The sequence below is a fragment of the Planococcus citri genome, chromosome 3 (assembly GCF_950023065.1).
Source record: "Planococcus citri chromosome 3, ihPlaCitr1.1, whole genome shotgun sequence".
Classification (NCBI taxonomy): Eukaryota; Metazoa; Arthropoda; class Insecta; order Hemiptera; family Pseudococcidae; genus Planococcus; species Planococcus citri.
In genome coordinates, this window is record NC_088679.1 from 21812413 (window position 1) to 21837334 (window position 24922).

A 24922-nucleotide genomic window follows, 5' to 3' on the forward strand; every position below is an offset into this window, starting at 1 on the left:
ACCAGCACTGATGGATTCGAAAGGCTGAAAATAGGACCAAACAAATGCAGCTCTCTACTCGTATAAGTAGGTGTGCGCTTCAATTTAATCAAATTTCAATTTTTCGAGTAAAATGAGCTAAATTTGAATTTTTAATATTTTTCCAAAAATCAAAAAAAGAAAGTTCAGCATATAAAATTTGACCTTATGATGTACCAATTGTACCTACAAGTTTGGATGCTCTTTTAGTTTTTCTCTGCTCAGTTCAAAAAAAATTTCAGTCGAGATACCTTCCTTGATATTTATTTATTTTATTTTATTTTATTTTTTTTGAAAATTTGGAGTAAAATACTTAATAGGTACTTAATGTTTTAGACTGTAGAAATATTTTTTTTATAATTTTTTTTTACATGAATTTTGTATTTTTATCAAAAGCAAGAATCGAAAAAATATATTGGCATCATGAGAGTGATGACTGGGAGGGGGGGGGATGAGTCCAAGTTTTCTTGTAGAGATCTTCTAGGTAATTCAGATTACACTCCAGTCTTCCAAATAGACCACTTCTAAGAGCTTTTCTACTCCAAACTCAAAAATTTTGTCCATTCCAAGGATAAGTAGGTAGGTATATAATTTGTCGAAAAATACCAAGAAATCTCAATTTTGGACTTTTTCAGTTAAGTACCTAGACCTACCAAAAAAACTCCAAAATTTAAAATATCCACGTTCTTTGAGTCATTATGTCCTAAAATTTCGCCCCAAATTTTGAAACTGGGCCCAATCAAACGAAGAATATTTTCTAATCGAAGCCAATTTTGGGAAAATTCTTAAACTTTGCCAGACAAAAGAGAGAAAAACGTGGCGACTTGGCGGCTTTACAAAATGCAATACTACATCGACGCGACATCAGAACCTCTCTTCACTTTCCTCTTCTAAAATAAAAAGTACCCTTTCATTTTCACGCTTTGTATTCGGAGACGAGTAAAGCCATTAAAATCATTTTTCCCGAATGATTCATTATGCAACACATTATAAATATTAAAAATTGGGGTCAGACTGATGGCGGATGAAGGGGAGACATCGTATGGAATGAATTAGCGCCACATACTTTCGCAGACGTTGAAAATTTCGCGATATTTACATTGTACATGTACATATAGACGAGCGATGAACGCCCCAGCACGTGGGGAAATGTGCGAAAAACGTATAAAAAATTTGATAAAATTTCCATCTGCCGGCTTACGAACTGCCCACGGTCTGCAAAATTTATTACACTGTTGCAAGTAAATTACCAGAAAGAAAAAAAATTTCATAATTTTAGAAACTGTTATTGCGTCGTAATTACCTACTATTTTATATGATATGTAATTCGCGCCTGATTTTGGCATTGAATTAAATTGCCATCTTCAACCATGTGCTACTTAACACGAATAGAAAAAAAAAGAAAAAAACGGTATTTTTGGATGCAATAATAAAAATAATAAAATTTCGAAGAATGAACGTTTTTTCCCTGGCTTTACCATGGAGTAGTAGGTATGTATAGAGGCATGTTATTATCAATTTTCTACGTTGTCGTAGTATAGGTAGGTATAAGTATTAAAAAAAATACCTAAAACAACTTAAAAATTCACGAAGAGTTGAAAATCTGCTTATCTTAACCACTCGAGGAGTTGGAGCTACGATAAGGAATTAATAAAAATACAGACGAGGTATTATATATTAAACAATTAATTCTCCTTTTTTACGAGCGTGTTTTTCACAAGGCCTAATTGAACCAATTTATTCGTCGTTACGATAATTGAAAACAAAAATTCTTGTAATTCATTTCTAATTTATTAGACCTTTTCTCTCCGCTCTTCGTATTCTTATTTTTTTTAATGCAGTCGATTGATTAATGAGTTCCAGAAAATCATTCGACGGAATGAACAACGTTATTAAAATGTTTTGGAAAAACTTGACCTGCCATATTACTCTTGATTTTTATTATTTTTGACCCCCTGCTCTTTTGATTCGGTCATGAGATTGTTTTTTTCCTCCTCTTTCGAAGAGATTGAGTTTTGATTTGTTTTTTTGTTTGCTTCCTGTTTTCTTGGTTTCTTATAATCTTGAAATATGGAGGACGATCGAAGTGAAAATTTGAATATATAGGTAATCGATCCTCAGTAGGTAGGTACGACTGAAAAGAACTTGTGATAATAAAATTTTTCATGATTATGTTTTACTGAAATTTATTCTCGGCCCCTTTTAAAGTTCATCTAATCAAATATTGCTCACTCCAATCCAATGACCAACCCCTCAGTACCATTTCCACTGCCAAAAATTCATCTAAGTAACCTTTCATTTCTCTCTAAAGGTTATTTGCCCCTTCGAGGAAACATATTCCGCTGAAACAAATAAAGCACATCGACTCACCGACGACTGACCCAAAATCCCAATTTATTTCGCAGCTTGACGAACAAATGTTCGACAGTTCTACGCCCAGGAAAAAATAAATAATCTCGTTCGTTTATTCGGGTATTTCATTTCGCGTATCCTGACCTGTCACCAGCACAATTCGCTCGCACCAGGGAACAGTATTAATTTTCAAACTAAAATACTAAAACCTATTTTGTACTGGTATTTTGAAACTGCATTTGGTAGCGTTATACCATCTGTGAAATATCTTGTAATGTAACCCGCTGCGTTGCCAAACTTTACGCTCATTAAATTCGATTTTTTATTCCAAATTGTCTCGTCGCGTTCTCCGGCTTTGAAATTTTCACGTTTCACGTGTACGTTTTTACACCGTGGGCCTAGAACGATGCTAGAACGAGCAGGTTGTTTTACGAGTTTTGGAAAATTGGCAACGTTGGTACAAGATTTTCGGGGGTTTAAAAAGGGATACGGTGACGTAGGTAGTAGTATAAGGTAGGTACATTTACAAACTCGAGTGTAAAGTAATCTTTTGAAAAGCAAACAAGTGCTAACCAAGTTCACTTTCAAGGAACATAAAGAAGGGTCATAAAACGTCTGTGCCTCTCCTACCCCTACCTTTTTCTTGTTCATGCCGCTGAGGGATTATTGTCTTTCGATGTAGCTGTAGTAGCTAATATGACGCAATTTTAGCCTTATTTTATCATCCTTTCGAGCTCGATTCCAATTGACTGGCCTCTCTGGCTCGACAGTCAGAGATATAACTGTTTTTTCGTTGTCTTTTTTAATGAAGCGTGAAAAACTAGAACGACTTCGACTTTTTTATGGATGTTTTTTTTTTGAAAATCTTCGAAAAAAAGTTTAAAAATTGGGAGGTGTAATTTCAAAAAAATTATATTTGTTTTTTATGCTGTTTAGACGAGAAGTAGACCTATTTATGAATTTATCTAAATAACAAAAAAAAATGTTTTTTTTTTCAAATGCTGGATAAGTGGATAGTTATTAAAAATGGACATTTTTTCAATTTAATTTGTAGAAATATTCCAAAAAAATGTATTTCTAAAATATTATTCAGCGTTATGCACTATTTTCAGATTACTTCCTTATCTCCGGATTAAAATAAAATCTAATGTAAGTAAATCATGGGAAGTCCTTCATCCTCTTTCCTCAGATAATATCACTCGAATTTCAGAATAAATATGCGTGATACCACGAACATACATTCAATGAATCATTCAGAAAAAATTTCAATTTTGATACTTTTACTGAGTATCTATAACATTGCATTAAAATGAAGGGCAGCCACCTACTGTAGTCGGAGAGGAAGGGGGATTACTGTCGCGTCGATGCCTTGAACTTGTCCAGTTGCCAAATCGTCACATTTTTCTTTTTCGCTTCATTTATATAACGAACATTTTCCAACATTTAGTAATGATCAAAAATATTCCTCGTTCCATTTCGTAAAATGTAAACGTTTTTTTCTAAAGGATTTTTAACGATCAAATAATCAATGGAAGGCCTGGAAAGGAGTTTCAAATTTTTAAAGCATCTGCTTCAACTTCAATTTTCTCAAATTTTTCTCTCAAATTGCTGATTTTTCCAATGCTTTGATTTTTGTTTCAAAAAAAAAAATGATGCTGAATGAAAATACTCGGCATTTTTCAATTACTTACCATCACTTTTCAGAGTCCCAAAAAATTAAAAAAAAAAAAGAACATCATGTTGTGAAGCACTTCAAATGCAACATTTTCAGCTCAAAGAATCCCCCCCCCCCCCAATAAACAAAGGAAAGCTACAATTTCGTCTTGAGGCAGGGACGAGTCATGCCTCTATTCTACTTTTTCAAAGAATATGTACCAAGTCTTCATTTGAAAGATGAAAAAAAAATTTGGATCAAAGAAATTTAATTTTCAATGTTTAATCTCAAATTTTCCCTCGAATACGTTTTTTTTAGCTGTCTTCATTTTTTGATGGAATTGTGGAAAACTGCTGGTGATAAATTTCTAGACCTGTTTCAAAAAGCATCCAGTAATTTTCTGGTCCTAAATACTTGAAGCAGTGGTAAAGGTATCAAGAATGAAATCATGAGGAGGGGGCCAGGGGGTATTATAGTTTCCGATGGGGGGGGGGGGGTTATAATTTTTTTCAACCTATTTCACTCTCAAGTTGAGTGTGATGTAGCCAGGATTTTATCAAGGAGGGAGGAACCAAATTTTTAGGCATATCAAAATTTGAGATAATTTTCCGAAACCCCTCAAAATGTATGATTACTGCATTAAAACGAAGGTAAAAATATTGCTCGAGCGAAAATGTTTCGAAAAAATTTCAAAAAACCAACAAACTACTATTTTTGTATGTTTTATTTTACATTTTCACCTACAATGGAGGGCAGGGAGAGGACAGGGGGGAACCCCGCCACTGACTCGAAGTGACAATATTCTAATATAAATACAAAACGAGTCAGATTCATTTGAATTTCTTAACAAAAAATTTTCCTATTTAAAATTTTCGGACACCCTGTATAATTACTTATGCTGACAATGAGCACAGGCATTCCAAAGAAAGTGATTACATATTTTCAAGTTCGAAAAATAGTTGTAAAAACAAAATAAATTCAATATTTTTATAGTCCTGTGACACCCCCTTCCCCCTTTCTGTCTGTAAAATTTAATGAATCGTACTAAAAAGAGATTTCGCCATGTAAGAAAATTTTTGAATTGTTTTGAAAATCGTTTCAAATAATGGTGGCTTTAATTTTTAAAAAAAATAGATTGGAATAAAAAAAGGCTTCTTTGAAGAAAAAAAATGGTAAACTAATGAAACCCCATGATTATGATTTAAGTTTTTGAAGGATTTTTGTGTTTTGTGGTCTCTCCCAATTCCGAACAGAAATTGTAAAGTTCAACTTGAATAAATTACTAGTGATGAAAACATTGTCATTAAAAAAAAACCCACCGAAAAAAATAATTCCCATGAAAATCTAAACTTCTCACCAAAATTTTTTGAAACGTTCATAAATTTTGGAAACGCGAAAATAAATTTAGAAATTACGTAGGTAAGCTTTTTTTATCTAAACGAATGCTCATTTCTGATTCAACTTTCAAAAGCTCTTTTAATCATTAGTGATCCCTTCAGATACACAATTTGCCATAATTATAATTATTAGATAAAATTTACAACATTTTAGTAATCAGCTGCCAACAATTCTTGTGTTTTTTTTTCAATTATTTTTCATTAATGAGAAACTTCAAAAATTTTTCCAAGATCTGTGACTTTTCAAAATTGAAAAAACCCGCCAAATTTAATCAAGTTCATTAGGTTACGTTCCCTTCTCTCCTCCACTTACGATTACAGTAATCTTGTAAGTTGGTTTTAATGTCAGAATAAGTTCTCATCGTAAAAAATACCTACATACAACGTTGGTAGAATCATCTTGGATTTTTTTCAGTAAAACATTATTTGCATCATGGCATATGGATGATTATTTCTTTGCCAATTTGAGTTGTAACACAGAAGCTTTTCCTTGAATCAATAAAAGGCGCACCCATTTTGATTCGTCCATCTTTCCTGTTGCTGTTGTTGTTTTTTTTTTTACATTAATCTTTTCAACTCGTACTTAATGACTTTCAAAAAAGTCATAAAATATCAATATCATCTCCCTACACAAAAAATTATCATATCTACCTACCTATAAAAAACGACACCTGAGCTCTTTGGAAAACTTGTTCTTATCAGAACTAACACTTTTCTTTGAATTCCCCCCCCCCCTCCAAAAAATATAGGTATATTATGTAAGGTACAATTTTTCGTAAAAATCTGCTATTCGAATCGATATTTCCTATTTTTCTCTTCATTTTTTTTTTTTCAAAGAATCTTGAATCTTGATGCTTTATCAAAAATAGACAATTCTCGTAAAATTTTCTCTACGACGTGAGAAACACCTGTAGAATATTTTCCACGAAGTATAAGTACATATTACATATAATGTAGATTCTGAATGAAGTCGTTAATTCATCTTACGAATAAAATCACCAGTTTCATTCTTCGAGGAATCGAGCTCATTCAACTAACAACTCTCAATGAATCGTGTGCTATAAAGTTCATAATATTCATTTCCCAACTTAACTTCACGATTAATTTAATTGTTCGAGAGAAAGATTAATTCAAGTTTTACTCAAGAGTTCATCGTTTCGATATTTTTTCCTCAACTCAGATCATGTATAATTAATATAACAATTTCCCTCTAAAAATTTCCTTATGGTATTTCCCATTCGAATAACGAGCTTTATCTTTATAAGTAGGTATTTTTAAACCATAAACGAATACATAATATCATAACAATGATAAATTCCATTACATAAATAACGAAAAAATTTTCATTGCGATGCACATTTTTTTGGACAACCATCAAAATAATGAGAAAGCATTTAATTCGCAACACGTGTGTAATTTATAATAATGCGTGTAATTATTTTTTGAAAAAAAAATATATACGCCGTACAATGTATTACGAACACTGTGACTTTTACTTTACAACTTCGTGGTACGAATAATTCTACGAGAACACGAAATGTATACGAATTGCAATTGGGAGAAGTGCGAAGTGGTCCTGTGGAGTTACAACTACACACTGTACCACCTTCCCTGTCTAAGATGATATGTAAATTTTATACACGTTCTCTCGGCTATTTCCTTTTTCGATTCGATTCACGTGGTATTTGAAAAACGAGTCGTACAAACATCAAGTCGTATGGTAATTTAAAAAATTAAAAGCTCGGAGTCATAATCCATTTGTGAAAAAAAATCGATCACGGCTGAGAAAAAAAAATTACCACTGAAAATCCAAAGTGTTGAAAAAAAATTCTGGCACACGCGATTCTACGATTTTAAAACGAGATAAATTTTTTAAATAAATTGCAAGATCACGATCGGAACGTTATGTGGAAAAAAAATCGATGCTAAATAAAAATAGGTAGATATTCGACTTACCAATTATTTGAAGAATAGAAACACTAATTACATAAACTCATCCGCGAGCACACGACGAGAGGAAAATTAAACTAAAAAGGCGTGTTAAAAGACGTTATTAGTACATATAACCGCGTACGAATGAACTGTAAAATCGAACCTATCAACAAGTGTAAAGGATAGTTGAGTAAGTTGATAAATGTACAGATGCTTCGTCAAGAAAGCGAATATATATGTGTGAAAATGAAATCACTATGGTTATAGCTTCGGTGGGTGTTTTCTCAGTAAATGATAACATGATAAAAAGTGTAAAACACTTCAAGTATTTACCCACATTGATTGATAACATAACAAATACCAATCGAATAATTAACTCGTTCAAAAAAAATTTTTATCGAGAGTGTTTCTAAAGCTCACTTTGAAAGCGCCTCTTTGCATTTTGACATTTGTTTTAAAAATTTAGGTAGGTAGGTTATGGGTTACGGTTAGGTTAGGTTAGAAAAATACGATCCTCGGAAGCTGCTGTATATAGGTAAAAGTGTACACAAGTAGGTACTTACATTTTAGCGGCCGGTTCGTTGAGCGGTAACCGAAACTGAACTAGACGAGTATTACGTACGATTGAAATGCATATTCTGACTTCATTCGCAGTGTCCGTGAAGATGGCTATGGCTGTAAGCCTTAGGGGTAACTTAGCAGGGTGCTTTGTAAGCAGTTTTAACGCATGCGCGTAACGTTACGTTCCACATCTTATACGAGAGAACCCGTTTTCAAAGGGTTGTACATACGATTGTTTGCCTACACATCTTCAAGAAGTCACGTAAGATGAATGGAATTCCATTTCCGTTCCTTTTGTGCCTTTCGAAATTAAATAATCCTCTTTGTCAAGACGTATCAATAGGCCTTGTACATTGTACAAAGCTGATCCAGATAGAAATATTTTTGAAAGATAGGATCTATTTTTTGCTCCCCCTATTAAGTTATACGTACATAGATAGAAACGCTGTAATTTCAGTGACCTGTTTTACTTATAAAAATCCCTAAACAATTTTTCGCCAGTTGCAAGTGCAAAATACTGCAAAGTGCAAATACACGTTATTAGTGACTAGATACTATTTTTCTTCAGTGCGTGAACATCAGTAGGTAACCTTGAAATTCTTGCACTTGTTAAACATAATTAGTGTAACGGTACGAAGAATTTGTAAATGCCAAAATTATAGGTAGGTATGTACGTAAATATAACGTATGGAGATGTTACGTTCCCATTACCTGGAATATATTAGCATTTTTTTCTCTCTAAGTACCTAAATCAAATATTTACCTTATCCGGTATAGATTATGGTGGAAATTGAAGTCAAAAATTCTGCAAATAGCGAATTTTCTTCAACTGATTTCTCTCTCGTTTTGATGACTAATATCTCGATGAATTTTTCTAATTTAATTCCGCGTGTAAATATTTACCTATATTTTCCATGAAGGTTTTTTTTAATCACGCGCGTGTTTTTAGTGCGAGTAAGTATGATAACGCAATTAATGCATCTAGGGCTATTCTACTGGGAAGTAGGTAGAGGCACGACTTATGAGAATTGGTTAGTACCAAAAATTGGTTTAGGATCTCAAAAGAAATTTAAGCAGCTGCGAAAAACAACATCTTAAACTGGAATAATTTTCTTGAAAAAAAATTGATATTTTTGAGTTTCAACTTTGAATTTCTTGAAACGATATTTCATCATTTTCAACTGATTCAAAGCTTCTTGTAATATTTAAATTTAGAATATTTTAAATAGTTTTTAAAAGAGCCTCAATCCCCTTCCCCCCCTCAATTATCCAAAAATAAGTACGTATAATTTTTTTTCAATAGATAATTTTTAAAAAACCAATCAGAGGGGTGGAAATGAATTTAGGTAATTTAAAATTTGATTTTCACGTAAGTTACCTCGTAGTTCCCAATATAAAAAGTGTGTGTTTTTACTCAGCAAATTTGAACTCGAATCTCATTGTTCATCATTTTTTGTCTGAAAAGAGTGATCATCATACTTAATTATTTTGAAAAAGGTCAAAATATTGAAATGGAGAGTCGTCTAACCAAATATGTACTTGATGGAAAAATTAGTTTCGACGAAGTATTTTCATCTCGAATTCTAAATCCAAATTAGCAACTTTTTTTTGGAAATTGAAGTCAGCCATAAAATGCCTTCGTTGATAAATTTGAAAATAATAGACAAATTTGATTTCTCGCTGGAAACTTCTAATTAGTCAAAAATGACGAAATTTCGTTTTAGGAGCTCAAAGCAACAATGGTCACTCTTCACAACGAGTTTAAAAAAATACTTGATCAATTCCATTTATTTCTTCATAAGATTTAAAATCGAGTTTTAAAAATCGTGCTTGATTTTTTACTCTTGGAATTCACTAAAAAGATTGACATACCTATTCGGAAAATTAAAAAACTTGACCTTACCAACTCGATCTAAATCTCACACGACGGGTGTAATAATCAAGTAATTACAAACACCCCCAAAATAAAAAAAGTTTTCATGCATAATCTTATGATATACGAGACATTGTATAGTTGTTTGGGGTTTGGGTTTATTTTGTCACAATCGGGTTATGTTTTCAGCCCCAGTGCATGGTAGAGTGCATACTCTCAGCGTGATTGGAACATCCTTGAAGCACTCCAGTAGAGCTTGCTGTTGTTCTAGAGGCCAATCAAGTTCATTCAGTCAGCACCCTAGCCTTGGGACTGCCAGTTTTTCAATCCGAAGTTCTGTACATTTCGTGGCTAGCGCCTTCATAGTACAGACAAAATCTTCTACTGTTAGTTTATGTTTGTAGTTTTCTTTTGTCACAGCATAGGTATAGGACATAGTTCCCTTTTGTGCTCATTTCTACAATGTCTCCGACTTTAGCACCTCTTGACTTCAATGTGTAAACATTGCCAAAGGCTCTTCTGAATTTGAGTGCAATGCCCTTACTTACTCATCTTGAAGTCTCGGCTGAAAGGGCCGGACCCAAGAGCACGTGGCCCACCGAGATATCCCATTTTAGCGGCCCTGATTTTGGGATCCTCAATTAATCGGCAACATTTTTTTCTCACATGTTTTAAAGATGTGCAGGACACTGAGCATAAAAATTCATTCAGAAATTTTTTAAGCGGCCCAGTTTTTACCTCATCGGCCCAAACATGTCGCGCAGCCCACCGAGATTTTCTCGGTAACTCGGTGTCTTCTATTTCCTGCATTATTAGCTTTCCATTTGATTTAACCATTATTCTGCCCTAATTTGCCCTTTGGACGATTAACATCTCTCATTCCTCTTCGAGATCCTTTAATATTCTTTGGACTTGAGCTGGAGTTAGTTCGCCACCATGTTGCGCACTCATTCGCAGATATGGAGTTAGTGTATATGTGGTTTGCGAAGATCAAGAGTTGCCGCAGTATTTCAACCAAATTCAACGGAGACTTTCATTTTGAGTTGAAAGTTACTCAGAAAAAATCTCAGCAACGATGGTGTCTCTGGAATGCAGATAGAATCCCCCAGAACGGGAGAATTTTTGAAAAAAATTGTGTTCTTTCGCTCTTTTAGCCCCTATCCAACTTGTTTTTTGGAAAAAATTCTCCTTCTTTGAGAATTCATATCTCCCCATTCAAGAATATGTACTTCCGATGCTAAAAATTTATCTGGCTGATGAACTCGACATCCTCAAAATTCCAACGAAAGATAATACCTCACAAGACCACAAGTCGCCCTTGCAGAAATTCTGTGACAATGACCGACAGTAATTTACAATTTTATAACAGTTACTGTTAAGAACTGTTAGTAATTAACAGTTTTTGTTAAGAACTGTAAGTAATTAACAGTTTTTCATCGATTGCTGACAGTTATACTCAGTAACAGTTAGTTTCTTGATGATTTCCAAATGTTACCAACAGTTATTGCCAGAGACATGGCGGCTACTTGACAGTTACTTTCAGTTACCGTTAGTGTCATGACAGTGTCTAAATGTTAGCATAAGAAAATTGGCATTGATTGGGAAACGCTTGCATACAGGCTGAATTTTGGTATACTGGCCTATTTTTATAACCTGAACACGAATCCTTGGCATCCTTGGTGTCTCTGATGTCTGTCCCTAGTTTGCTTTCCCACCAATTGTGGATTTTAGCCCCCCAAATGAGGTTTTTCTCCCGTATCTTCTCAAATTGCGGTCCTAGCTCAAAAATGTGGTCCATAGAAGTTGTTCTACATCAAATTTCTCATCAGATGACCTATGAACCAACTTCGTCCCCCCAAGGGGAGGTGGACCTAGAGTCAATCAGCATCGAATAATAAAACGCTCAGGGGGAAGCTAAATTTTGGTATACTGGTCCATTTTTACACCCTTAAAACACGAATCCTTATTCCTTAGTGTCCAACCGGTTCCTAGTGACCTTTCCCCCAATAGTGGATTTCAGCCCCCCAATGAGGTTTTCCCCCTACCCCCTCAAATTGCAGTCCTACCCCAAAAATGGGGTCTATGAAAGTTGTTGTACATCAAATTTCCTATCGATGATCTATAACACAACTTCGTCCCCCTGGGGGAGGTGGACCTGCAGTCAATTTAATATAAGGGGTTTTTGAATATGAGTCCATGATAATTGATAGGTATGAAATATGTTTTTTTACAACAATTTTGACCTCAAATGGATTATGACCTCAAATTATTCCAGTAGGGAGAACCTCTTTCAACCCTTCATACCTATCGTGGCTCATATTCAAAAAAACCCCTACATTCATTTGACTGCAGGCCCACCCCCCCTCGGGGAGACGAAGTTGGTTCATAGGCCATCTGATGGGAAATTTGACGTAGAACAATTTTTATGGACTCCATTTTTGGGCTCGGACTGCAATTTGAGGAGATACGAGAGAAAAACCTCAATTGGGGGTTAAAATCCACAATGGGGGCAGACAGCTAGGGACAGGTGGGGTAGACCATGGATTCGTGTTCAGGGTATAAAAATAAGTCCGTATACCAAAATTCAGCTTGTGGTACAATGTTGGTAAATGAAAAAAAAAAGTTAAAAATCATTATCACTTGAAAATTTTTAAAGTCCAGAGTGTTGAGAGGTGCATATAAAACCATTCAACACCAGTCCTTCCATCAGCTCCAGTGGTCTAGTAGGTAAGTCAGGTGAATAATGCAGTGGTGTGCAGGAGGTCACGGGTTCGATCCCAACCCCAGGTGGAAAATTTTTTTAGGTTTTTCAAAATTTTTTTGGAAAGAATTCTTCAATTTTAGCACTGCAGCTTACAGGGAAGCACTAAATTCAATAATCAAGCCACATATTTCCATTTTCTCCATTCACAATGTAAGTACGCGTAATTTTTAGTCAAATCACTAACAATTATTGTTAGTGATTTCACTAACAGTTACTTACATCCTTAGAAGGTGACGAAAAAACTGTCAGTTTTTTTTACTAACAATAACTGACAAGGAATTTCTGCAAGGGTCATATCATTGTTAAAATCTTAATATTATAACAGCAATAAGATTTCAAGACTTCATAATTTAGGTATCAATTGTGTAAGGTGGTGGCGCACTCGTAATCAATACACCTCACAAATAACATGAAATTAGATGTAGGCTGTGAAAATAATACCTACGATATTTACTTATTAAATTCTCCCTCTCCCTCCCTCAAAGAAAAACACCTCCGTTCGAATAAGTCGACAATAAGTTCATTTATTTTAATAAGCTATGAGGTTGAACAAATTAAAAACGCGTGTAGCCTCTTTATGACACAAGTGCAAATAAGCCTACTACATATAATTAATATAATAAGGTACGAGATAAAGCAGCTAATATAGATGTCATGCTCACAAAACGCCTGCTGGAAAAATACCAATAGGTACGTAAAATCTAAAAATAAACAACAGTAAAAAAAACATATTAGATTAATGGATAATCAATTCGATGTTTACTTCAATTTATTATGATCTATCGATATCAACCTCTTAAATTTTTTTTGGCCATTCTACAAATTCTAAATTAATCGTTTTGCCAAATGTCGAACACTGTAGCCTGTAGTCCAACACTGTATCATATCGGGTATTGTATCTATGTACTATAGCGATGAATAAAATATTCATTATGCAACACGTGTCCAGTCAACTTACACGATTCATACAAATCGTTTAATCATTCGATTTATTATACGTAGATATTAAAGGTTAATTGTTTATTATTTTTATATAGTGACGTTTCCGTTTACTACAACGTTGAAGTATTAAGCATGCACTCTGATGTGAGGGAAAAAGAGAGGCGAAGTCGTGTTTTGAATGATACCATCATTCTGTTGATTCGGAAGCTTTTTTTACATTTTTTTTCTTAGCTCGAGATTAATTGTTGGAATGATGAGTCTCGCAAAATTTCCAATCTTATTCGCATTTCTAGTAGTTATAGTAACTAACTACCTACGTAAAATAACGTCTAAATAGGTCGATGATATTTAACGTATGTACGCAGGTATTAGTACCTACCTATCTTAATTACTCGCATCAGTTTCTGTATTCAGATTGATTATCATTCACGCGCTTAATAAAGAGAGTAGGTATAATCGGGATGAGATTTTCCAATTAATTCTTTTCTAGTGAAACATTTTTTTTTTTTGTTGTAAAGACAAAAATATAAGAAATTCTGACTAATAGTGATTTTTATTTGCGTAAAGTACGTAATTGGAATCATTAATACTTATTATTCTTCGAATCGGTAAGGCATGAATCAAATTATCAAAAGTATTGGTCAAGTTTTTTTTCTCCACTTTTTGCCATTATTCAACTCAATGATTAGTCTAAAGACTAGAATATTTTTAGAATAATGAATCAGAATTCATTAAAATTTCTACACAACTGTAGTTTGTACTTAGTAAAACATTTACCCTTTTAGCAAAAATATTTTACTTGAAGTCATTTGAAAATTAAATAATCCGTTCATAATTCGATGAGAATAACAATTCCATCAGATACAAGTATAGTATACGTAAACGTATGTATCCAAACCTACCTAACCTACGATGGGAGTTTGTACTTACTTACTCGTAAATAAAAAATGAATTACCTAATTCGTGTTTTGCTTAATGTTGGGGCAAATACACATTTTAGTTGGATAATGCGCTATGAAAAATGTTATTGTTGAGCATGAACATGAAGTGCTTTTCCCGAATCATCAAAACTAAATGAAACGCAATGTAATCGATTCAAAAAAAATGCAAACGAAGTGCTTTATTTCTCCAAGCATAAAACAAAATGTTTTTATCCAGGCTAGGTATTGGATATTGAAAAATAAAAAAGGTTCAAGAGTTGATGAAAATGCAAAAGAACATGAAGGGATCGTTGATCCTTTGAACAGGATATTGCTGCTGGTTAATAAAAATTTGAAACATTCTGAGGGCAACAAGAACCCTACCTCATCAATGGTAGGCACATAAAAATTTATAAAATATTTGTCAAGTACCTACCTATCTCTAAATACTTTATTCATCCTCGATCCTAGTCTAAACTTTGCACTACGTAATCATTTTATAAATAATAACTCAAAAGGCCGCATTTGAGACATTAACATTCATGTATTTAAATTCAAATTGATTATCATATAGTCCATAGGTAATGAAGTTTACTAGATGTAGACAATTTTGTATTTTCGAAAGACATTGACTTGATCACTAGAATTGGACCGAAGTGATTTTCGTAATGAAGTCTTTTCAATTGTCTCACGTCCAGACTTTTTTCGGCCTCCGCTTTTGTATTCATTTTTTTTTTTTCGTATTAGAGGGGGATTGGAATGATCAGAACACAATATAATGATGAGGGATAACAATACTGTGATTGCTCCACATGCCAAGTACCTACCCTATACAACCAGATACGATTTTAAAAGAACCAGTGTGTGATGGAGAAACATTCTTAGGGAGCCAAATACTTGAGAAAGTGCTTCATGTGAAGCTGGAAATAAAACGCATTTGTCTGTGTAGTGTATAGAAACCGAACGAATTCTATGTTATTTCGGTTCAAGTGCATTTAAGGGTACCTAGGTTTAAAAAAAAGAAAAGATGATTGTATTAACAGGACGCAGAAAAAATCCGATGTGGTAGATACCATGCTCATTCCAAGGATTAGAGCCCCCCACGAGTACGAGCACATCAGTGTAACAAAATTATCACTTTTCTATTACCTACTGTTTTTTTGAAAAGTTTACCTAGATTGGAGGGATAGGGGAGGCGAAAAATACAATACTTATGAGCATAATATATAACTGGAAGAAAATGAAAAAAAATGATATATTAGGTATACTTACATAAAACTCATCTGATGAGCTTCCGTCGTCAAAATGGAACATATGTAGTAGGTTTTTTTTTGAATTCTTGATCAAGAAAAATATATATAATATATTTTTTTCATGAGTAGATAAATACATAAAATTTTGTTCTTAAAGGACCTTTTAATCTGCAATGTACTTGACAAAAAGATTTTTCTTTCTATTTTTAGTGTAAATGTAAATAAGTTGGCCTGCCATTCATTACACTTATTCTTCTCAAAATTAATGGGAAATATATAATTGAACGATAAAAAAGGTGGTTAGCACGATAACCATTTGAACGATAAAACGTGGCTTAGTAACGATAGTTTAGGTGGTAAGCACAGCATTTTTCAATTCAACCATTGAAAAAGGTTGTTAGCCCGATAATTTTCATTGATAAGCACGATATTTTTCATTGACAAAAGAAAACGCTGGCACACAGTGGGACAGATTCATTTTTTAGGGTGTCAAAAATCATATTTCAGAAATGAATACAAATTTGGACGTCAATCCTTTTGATACACAGGTATTTTGAGACGCTGAATTCATTTTTGTCGTTATTTTGGTTCGAAGTTCGAACCTCAAATGGGGGCCCCAGGAGGAGGGTGCAAAGGGGTAAATTTATGAAAAATTTGAGTAGGGTATTGATATGTACATACGTTTTTTGGACTCCAGAATATTTTTGACGTTATTTTGGTTCGAACCCCAAATGGGGCCCCAGAAGAGGGGGGAGGTGCAAAGGCCATCGAATACGTAAAAAAATAGAATTTTTCGTAATTTCATTGAAAATCTGTGATTTTTCCAAGTCCAATTAGGGGAGAATCGGGACATTTCGAGAAAAATTTCTAGGATCAGGGGAAAATTTACCGAATTTCAACTCTTCCTTGGCAGCAAAATCCATCCCATTGGGTCAAAAACATAAACGAGGTCGTCCGGCGTTATCTCGTAAAGCTTTATTGAAATAGGTACCTACTAGAACACTTCATTTTTTATTCACTCGCAAAAGTCTTATACTTTTTTCGTTCATTTATCCTTATTTATCGTGGACATCACTTATTTATCGTTCATTCTGTCAAAAACTTCTCGTGAAAATTGTTTATTTTTTATTGTTCTTATATCATATATATCGTGGATACCCCGTAATTTATCGTTCGTTTTTTAAGAAATCATGCAACACATTTTTTATTGTGAAATACACTTTTTTTATCGTGCAATCCTCTTTTTCATCATAAATACTTATTTATCGTGATAACCCACTAGCCACTACTGTTATCGTGCTAACCCCCTTTTTTAAATTAACGATAAATTGCACCCAAAATTAATAATCCCAATTCTATAAATTAAATCTTCTCTTTTTCTCATTTCTATACTAATTTACATATCCAAAAATAAATCAAAGCCACAAGACACCTAAGCCAGAATTTCCAAGGACTTAGGATAAGCAAGAAAATCTTTAAAAATAACTGTAAATAATACATAAATAATATTAATAGATAATTGTAGCATAAGAACAATCTTAACATGTGAGTAGTTGGTGAGAAGCCAATAGCAATTGTGCACAGACTGCCCCACAAAACAAATATCCCTATAAATCTCGTGGCATTAAACTAGGGGCCCTAACTTGTTAGGATCACCCATAGGCGAAATCACTCCCCTTTAAACTTCACGCCGAGACTGGTTGGGGGCTCAGTTGCGATCTGAACAGGCATGTTTGCAAATGAAACCTGGGAAGTGACAATTGGGCCTTAGGCAAAATGCCTAAGGGTTATGGGTTGCGGTGGCAATCCGTCTCACCCCCTTCCCCTCCCCTTCCTGCTTCCCTATTTTTATTCTAGTAACTCTAAGTCTAAGATTGTTTTCTTTATTTTTTTCAAAAAACTCCCGTGACCGAGGTAAATAAATACTTTAAAAACCTACACTACATGCATAAATTTCCGTAGAACTCTCGAAAATTAACCTATCACACCACATTTTCATGATTTTTCCAACATTTCTTCGAAGCAGACAGTCAAGAGGCCATCGAGGAATTGTATCCAAAAAAATAAGTGGATATTTAAACTCGGTTACCCTAAAAAAATTGGACTAATAACAACGCTCATATGTCATTTCATTTTATATTTTGGGGGGAGGAGGGGTTTACTTTTGATTTCATTTAAGGGCTTGAGTGAGAAAGAAAGGAGAAAGGGGTAAAGAAAGCAAACCTTCACAAGCTCATCGATGGCAAAAATTATTCGACTTCATACTTCAAGTCAGTCATTTTACACCTCTGACTCAATTTTAAAAAATCTATACGACGTCTTGAATATCAGACTCAATTGCACCTTTTTCAAACGTCCAATTTAAATAAAATTTCTTAAAACTGATGTTAGTATCTTGACAACAGTGTCACATAATGTTTTACATACAAAAAAAACGTGCTGCACTGAGTACTCGAACTTTCGCGCGCCCATTCTCAAACACGTGAACCAAAAGTACCCTCACGATTTGACATACAATTGCATTTTACAAAAATCCTTTTCAATTTGTATTAATCACTCTAAAACCATGATTACAATACGTGATTGCACGAGCCATTCGAGTAATTTTCTACTCGTCGAGTAGGTACATGGACATTACAAGTAGGTACCTTTAAAACTTCCTGACATCATGGTGCAGACAACTATGGCAATTTAAGGAAATTTTTTTTCAAACACTTGTAAATTATGGTGTTTACTTTTTATTTAACTCGTGTACCGAGGAGCAATCATTTGTGGAAATTTTTTCATATCGGGTATACAAGTGACAGATCGTTATGTAACAATTTATTTTGTCGAGTTGAATGTTTGGAAAAAAATTATCGCTTCGAATGTTATCTCAAAATGCAGCGGATTTTGGGTCATTTTTTTTTTTGTTCTGATACAAAATTTCATTTTACGTATGTTACGTACATCGAATAAAATACCAAAACGATAAAAATTTATCTACGACCAACGTAAATCCCTTGTGATGTTTCAAACCATGTGTAATGGCCATTTCCACTCCACCCTTGAAATTTCATGGAAACTGCGTGTGTGAGCGTTTAATCATCAAAGAAATTTGCGACGTTGTTGCCAGTTTTCTTTAAATTTCACACTCATGTATTTCATAGTATATAGAAAGAAAAAAAACAACAAGTAAGCTGATAGTTTTTGTTCTCGTAAACTTTGTTGTCACTTCAAAGAATTTGTTTATTGGCGGTTCGCGGTTCGGTTCAAACGTACCTACATATTTTATTCTCGAACGTAAATCGTGATTTACGTAGATTCTTTGTATCGATTCCAATTTTGATGGAATCATCGCAGCTTAAATTTCAATAAAATAAAAAGTGATTTCATTGTGTACTCGAATGATTCCGCAAATCATGCAACATTTGGGTAACTTATTCATAGAAATGTCTAAAATTTGTTATTTAGTTCGAGTGTAAGTGTCCTTTCGTTATCTTGACATTCGCGATAACCCTTGTCAAATACAGGATTATAAAAAATTTTATTTATGATGTCAAAGTAAATCTCTGATGTAGTGCTTTTTCAATGATTCATACTCGAGATTTCTGTATTCCATAGGGTTATAAGAGCTGTTTATAAAACTTTAGAATATTCCAACTGCGTGTACCTACCTATAGGTAAATTGCGAAATATTTTTTTGTTGCGTAGGTAGGCATTATAATTGGCCTACTTAGTATTGAAAAGTCAGCAATCGTGTCAACGTAACAATAATTTGCTGAGTGGGTCAATTTTTTTTGTAAATACGTTTTGTAATTTCATCTATTATTAGCTTATGTTTTTTTTTTCACTAAAATAGGTAGTCAAAAATCTGATTCGATCATTATAGGTAAATTTACACGGTGGACAGAAATATCGTGAGCCCCATGAGAAAGTTTTTCATTAAAAATGTAGGTTGGCAACGTGAAATAGTAGATGCATGTGGTTGGTGGAAAGTTATCATCTCAGTCCGACAACCAATCGTATACTATCATTATTCATTTATTATCAAAGAGGGTTCACGATAGTTCTGTCCACCCTGTAAAAGAGGTACCTACTTCCTTCCTACCGGTTTCATTTCTCTACACTAATGTAGAGAAACTTCCAAAATTATAAGTTCACATTTATAATTTTTTCACTCTGGGTGATCGAAAGTTTCAATTTGAAACTCACCAGAAACTTGGAAAGTTCCTGAAATTGATTGATTTTGAGTAGGACGTGATTATGGTGCTTCAAAACCAAACAATTTTTAAATAAATGAGTCATTCGATAGTTATTCATTCCCAAAATTTCAATTTTTATGTTTTTTTTTTATTAAATAAAATTTGCTGGCCAAGGCCAAAAGAGTAAAGTTCATTTTTCTGTCCTTGTACAGCCATTTAAAATTTTTGGAGAAAATGTAAAATTTACTGGAGGCTTCAGATTGGCTCAAAACTCATTGATTTCGAATTAGAAAGGCTAAAATAAAGTATTATTCGCAGGCAGGTTCCTTTCATTAGGGAAAAAATCACGAAAAAGTTGAAAATTCGTCGTAATAACATCATTTTTCAAGTTTTCAAAAATTCGTACCTTCCTGAAAAAAAATCCAAAAATGATCTTCAGTCGGAGATGAAACTATCGGAGGGAGGGGGAATGTGACCAAAGTGGTCCAACAGTCTCCTCACCCCCCCCCTCACCCCACCCCCCCAAAAACTCAAAAAGTCGGAAAATCTGCAAAAATTAATCACATTTCTTATTTCGAAAATTTTGAAAAAATTGGTACAAAAGTTGGTAACATTTTATAATTTTGACGAAATTTTGCCAAAATTTCGCCAAATTGTCCAAACGTTTTATAGTAAGTTTAAAAATAGACCGAATTCGAAAAAAAAATAGTCAAATATTGAAGTGAGAAAATTTATATATTTAAAAATCTGAATTTGATTATTTGAAAATTTAGAAAAACTCGGTTCGTTGAGAATTTTGCTAAAGTAGGTAAAAGTGATTGCGTAAAATTTGATGCTATCACTAAAATTTTGAAAAATATTGAATTTTGAGAAAAAATAATTTTTTGCATGAAAAACGTTTTTTTAATTCTCAAAATACGAATCTTTGAATGCTTTTGCTCTCGCTTCGCTTGGACCTCTTCATTTTCCTTTTTCCAATTTGAAAATTCTAAAAAAAAAACAAAAAGGTACCACCTAATCATTTAAATTCTAATATTTTGCAACAATCTTCACTAACAAGAAATATTTTTTTTTTTAATTCTCAAAATACGATTTTTCGATACTTTTTGCTCTTGCTTTCGTTCGGGCTTGTTTGCTTTTTTTCTCAATTGAAATTTTTAAACAGCTACCTGTCTACCATTCACATCGTATATTCTATGATTTTGAAACTACATAAAAAAATTTATCACACGAAAAATATCGTTTTTTTTTTACTTTTTGAAATACGATTTCTTAAAAGATTTTTTTTGCTCGGATAAATTTGTCTCTCTTTTCTAAAATGAAACACCAAAAATTTAAAACAGAAAATTAAAATTTCTCCAAGTTATAGAATACTTATACCAATAGGAAAAATTGTCATTTTTAATCTCTCACCTATTTTCTTGTGAAAACTCGTGACCTATTTTATTCAGCCGAATTAGTATTTTTTTTTCTCATGCCAGTCAGCAAATCTTTAGTCCCCCCTCCACCCTATAAACCCCGTTGGTTTAGTCTCTGTCTAGAGTTCTTACAACTTTTTTGATAGAAATTAAAACCAATGTATGAATTTCTGTTTCGAACAATTACTAAACAAACTGCACTATGCTTCTCGCAACTCGAATGACCTTGCTGAAAAATCAACAGGTTTTCAAGAAACTAATAAAAAAAAAATTTTGAATGAAAAAGTATGGGAATTCGGACTCGATTCTTTAATTTATTGCAGATACTGAAAATGGTTCTCTTTCAAACAACGTTGACATTGACACTGAAAATTTTTGTGTATTTTTTTCCTCTTTTTTTTTGAGAAATTTTCCACGTGGTTTTTTAGAAAAATTAATAGATAAGGATATTTGTCGAGTGCTCGTAGGTACTTGATCAAATAAAATATGTGGTTGTCAGTTAAGTTCATTTACTTACGTAATATTCTGAGAAAATTCTTACAGGTAATGGTGCCAAGTAGATCAGTCGAGTGGAGAGTACTGATTGGATATATTTTTTAAAATCTCGCTCATACCCACAAAAACTTCTTGACGATAGTGATAGTGAACCAGTTACCGAGTTCGTTTCAGGTTTGATGAATTTATTAAAACACACAGTAGGTAGAGGTACCTACCTAACGAAAACGCAAAAACGGTACATTTTTGCGATAATGATCAATTTTTTTTCATCTTCGTTTTCTATTTTTAACTACAGCCAATCATATCGAGATAAAAATGAGTAATATAGTGACAGTTTACACGAAATTTTGAAATTGGCTTGATATGAAAAGTGAAGTAAAAAATGATAAAATGAGTATATTTTTATTATTTTTTCACTGAAGGAACTCGTAGGGTAGCTCACGAGAAAAAAAATCAATTCTTATACGAAAATTTAGGATTCTTGAGGAGTTTCGACTTTTCCAAAATAGGTAGAAGTAATAACCTACTCGTAGTTCAAAAATTGCATACATAATTTAAAAAATCAAATAGCCAGTTATGATCTCGAAAAAATATTTTTGGTCACATTAACATAGCAATCCATTTATAGACGTACTCGTAATATTGAAACGAGTAGAAATGAAAAAAATGATAGATGAGGGGGTCAATTTTTTTCAAAACATAAGTTCCAAAATCTCGAAACCTGTGATTTGGCAACTCAATCTCGAGAACTTTTTTCAAGGTCATATCTAATCTACTTATAATTATTATCGAAGTGTTTTTGGGCCCATACTCAACATGAGTGATAAAAATGTATTTTTTGTGCCCAAATTTTTTCAAAAAAAAAGATCTCAAAACAAGTGATTTGGCAGCACAAACTCGAAAATTTTTGTTTCTAGGTCATATCCAAATTACCAAAGCGTTTTGAGAGCCACATTCAACATGAGCAAGAAAAAATGTATTTTTTGTGCCCAATTTTTCCAACAAAAAAAAAAAAATGTCTTCAATTCTAAGAATGTACAGTTGAACTGCTATAACTTGGAGAATTATCTTTCTGTGTAATATTCTAACTATCGTTCTGTTTTGAGAACAACTTTCAGCATGAGTGAGAAACAAAATTTTTAGCCCAAATTTCTATTCTCAAAATACATATGTGTCTGAGTTGCTACGCTGTTACATACATACTCTGAGAATTATACTTCCAAGTCATATTCTGACGATACAGGGTGTCTGGTGTGTGGATGTAAAAATTTCAGATTTGGATATAACGGAGTTTGACTAGAAAAAAACGTTATATGGACAAGTTGCCTACCTTTGAAATTTAAGGGGCAACCGAGCTTTGAAAAATAAATTGAGAAAAACGTGTTTTTGACCTTAAGAATGGGCAGTTCTTTGGAAAATAAACAAATTTTGTCATTATGAATTTTCACCTAACTTTAAAATTGAAGGGGTTAGAAATATTCTAAAAGAAAAAAAGAAAGAAATATTTCTGGCCCCTTCAATTTCAGAGTTAGGCAAAAATTCATAAGTCGTATCCGCGATTATTATATCCAAATCTGAAGTTTTGACATCCACTCAGCGGACACCCTGTATAAAGGAACGTGGTTGAGAATCACTTTCGACATGAATGAAAAAACTTGGGTATTTTTATAGCCTTTAGGTCTAAATTTTTCCAAAGAAATGTCCTAAAATCTCGAAATCTATGATCGAGCTGCTATACAGCTCTAGGAAATACATATAATATTATTCAGAACTGAGTCATATTGTTTTTTTTTTTGTAGAAAAATAATTATGAGTTTTTAAAAAATATTATTACTTATTTCAGCTTATATAAAAATTGACTCTCCGAAGCATGATTGTGAGTCGAATGTGACTTAGAAATAGTACCTAAATTTTAGAAAAACTCATATTTTTCAAAAAAAAAAAACTGCGAATATGACTCAGTTCTAGATAATATATTTTTCATCTTTTTGTGACATTTTTTACTTTTTTGGAAAATGTAGCTATTTATCTTGCAGGCAGATACCCTCAATCTTCACTAGAGCAGCTGAATTTTTTTATTTGCAGCTATGAGTCCCTGTCTATACGTTCTGGTGGGAGAAAAATAGCAAAATCGGCGGCCAAGTGGCGGAAAAGTTATTCAGTACCCAAGTCAAAAATTTTAAGCATGTAGATTTGCGTGTGAACTTCCAAAGTAACAAAATCCATTTAGCCCTACTTAATATTTTAACGTGGACTTACCGAGATAATCAAAACTGCTCTCATCGGAAAGAAAAAAATAAAACCAAAAATTTAGAAAAAAATTCAAAATTTAAAAAATTGAAACTCGAATTACTATTTAGAAAAAAAATCAAAAAAACACCGAACATTCGTAATTCAATTCAAAATAAATCTTTTACCCTGTCTTCGAGTCATTGAACGAAAATACCTACCCAAAACAGGTAGTAGACTAGTTAACTTACGACTTATCATCATTTTTATTATCATAAAAAAAAAGGTTAAAGAAAGTAAACATTCCTACTCACCACCGTTTAGGAGTACATAAAAAACGTATTTTACAGCAAAAATTCTTGATAAGAAATGAAAAAAGTTATCGTTAACCGTAGGTAGAGGTACATACATTGTATCACTACACAACAAACAAGAAGTACCTATACTAAAGCATTATACCTACGCGAGTTTTGAATTTTCGAAGGAACCTTCGTGACATAATCGTTTAATTTCATTCATGGTACGAGAAATAAGTAAATATTTACTCGTAAAAATGCTTACAATGATACGAGTAGATATGGTGCCTAAATTTGATAATAAATTAAATCATTTTCCTACCTGAGATTCGGGATTTTTCGGCGATGAGCGCGGTTTTGAAAGTCTAATTCATAGAGAAAAAACTCACAAAATAAGGTAAGAAGTAGAGGTACGTACGTTAAGTTTAGATAATTATAGAAGGAAAATCCGCGAATAATAATTCAATTATAATATCGGATTGATCCGCGCTCTTGACGATTCAGCATTAAAGTAACTAATTATTGAACGTTACGATGAGATGGAAGGTAACTTTTTGGATAAATTCCATTTTTTTTTATACTCATCAACATCAATTGCGGTTGTACATATAAGAATGTGTATGTGTAGGTA

At 33.1% G+C, this 24922-nt stretch overlaps 1 protein-coding gene across 4 annotated transcripts in view; it reads right to left on the reverse strand.

The window, feature by feature from the left end:
• The window catches only part of LOC135841250 (facilitated trehalose transporter Tret1-2 homolog), a 44357-nt gene extending 19526 nt beyond the window's left edge, over positions 1 to 24831 (reverse strand). The window contains exon 1 of one of the 4 annotated variants that reach the window (XM_065358115.1): positions 24614 to 24831. Coding sequence is in view for 1 of the 4 variants with exons in the window: in XM_065358116.1 (XP_065214188.1) it covers positions 7917 to 7918 (2 nt within the window). In the remaining 3 variants the exon portion in view is untranslated. Of the gene's footprint in view, positions 1 to 7377; positions 7582 to 7916; positions 8093 to 24309; positions 24370 to 24613 lie in introns of those variants that run through there. The other 3 variants (XM_065358117.1, XM_065358116.1, XM_065358114.1) reach the window with 3 other exon arrangements.
• Between the last annotated feature and the right edge of the window lie 91 nt (positions 24832 to 24922).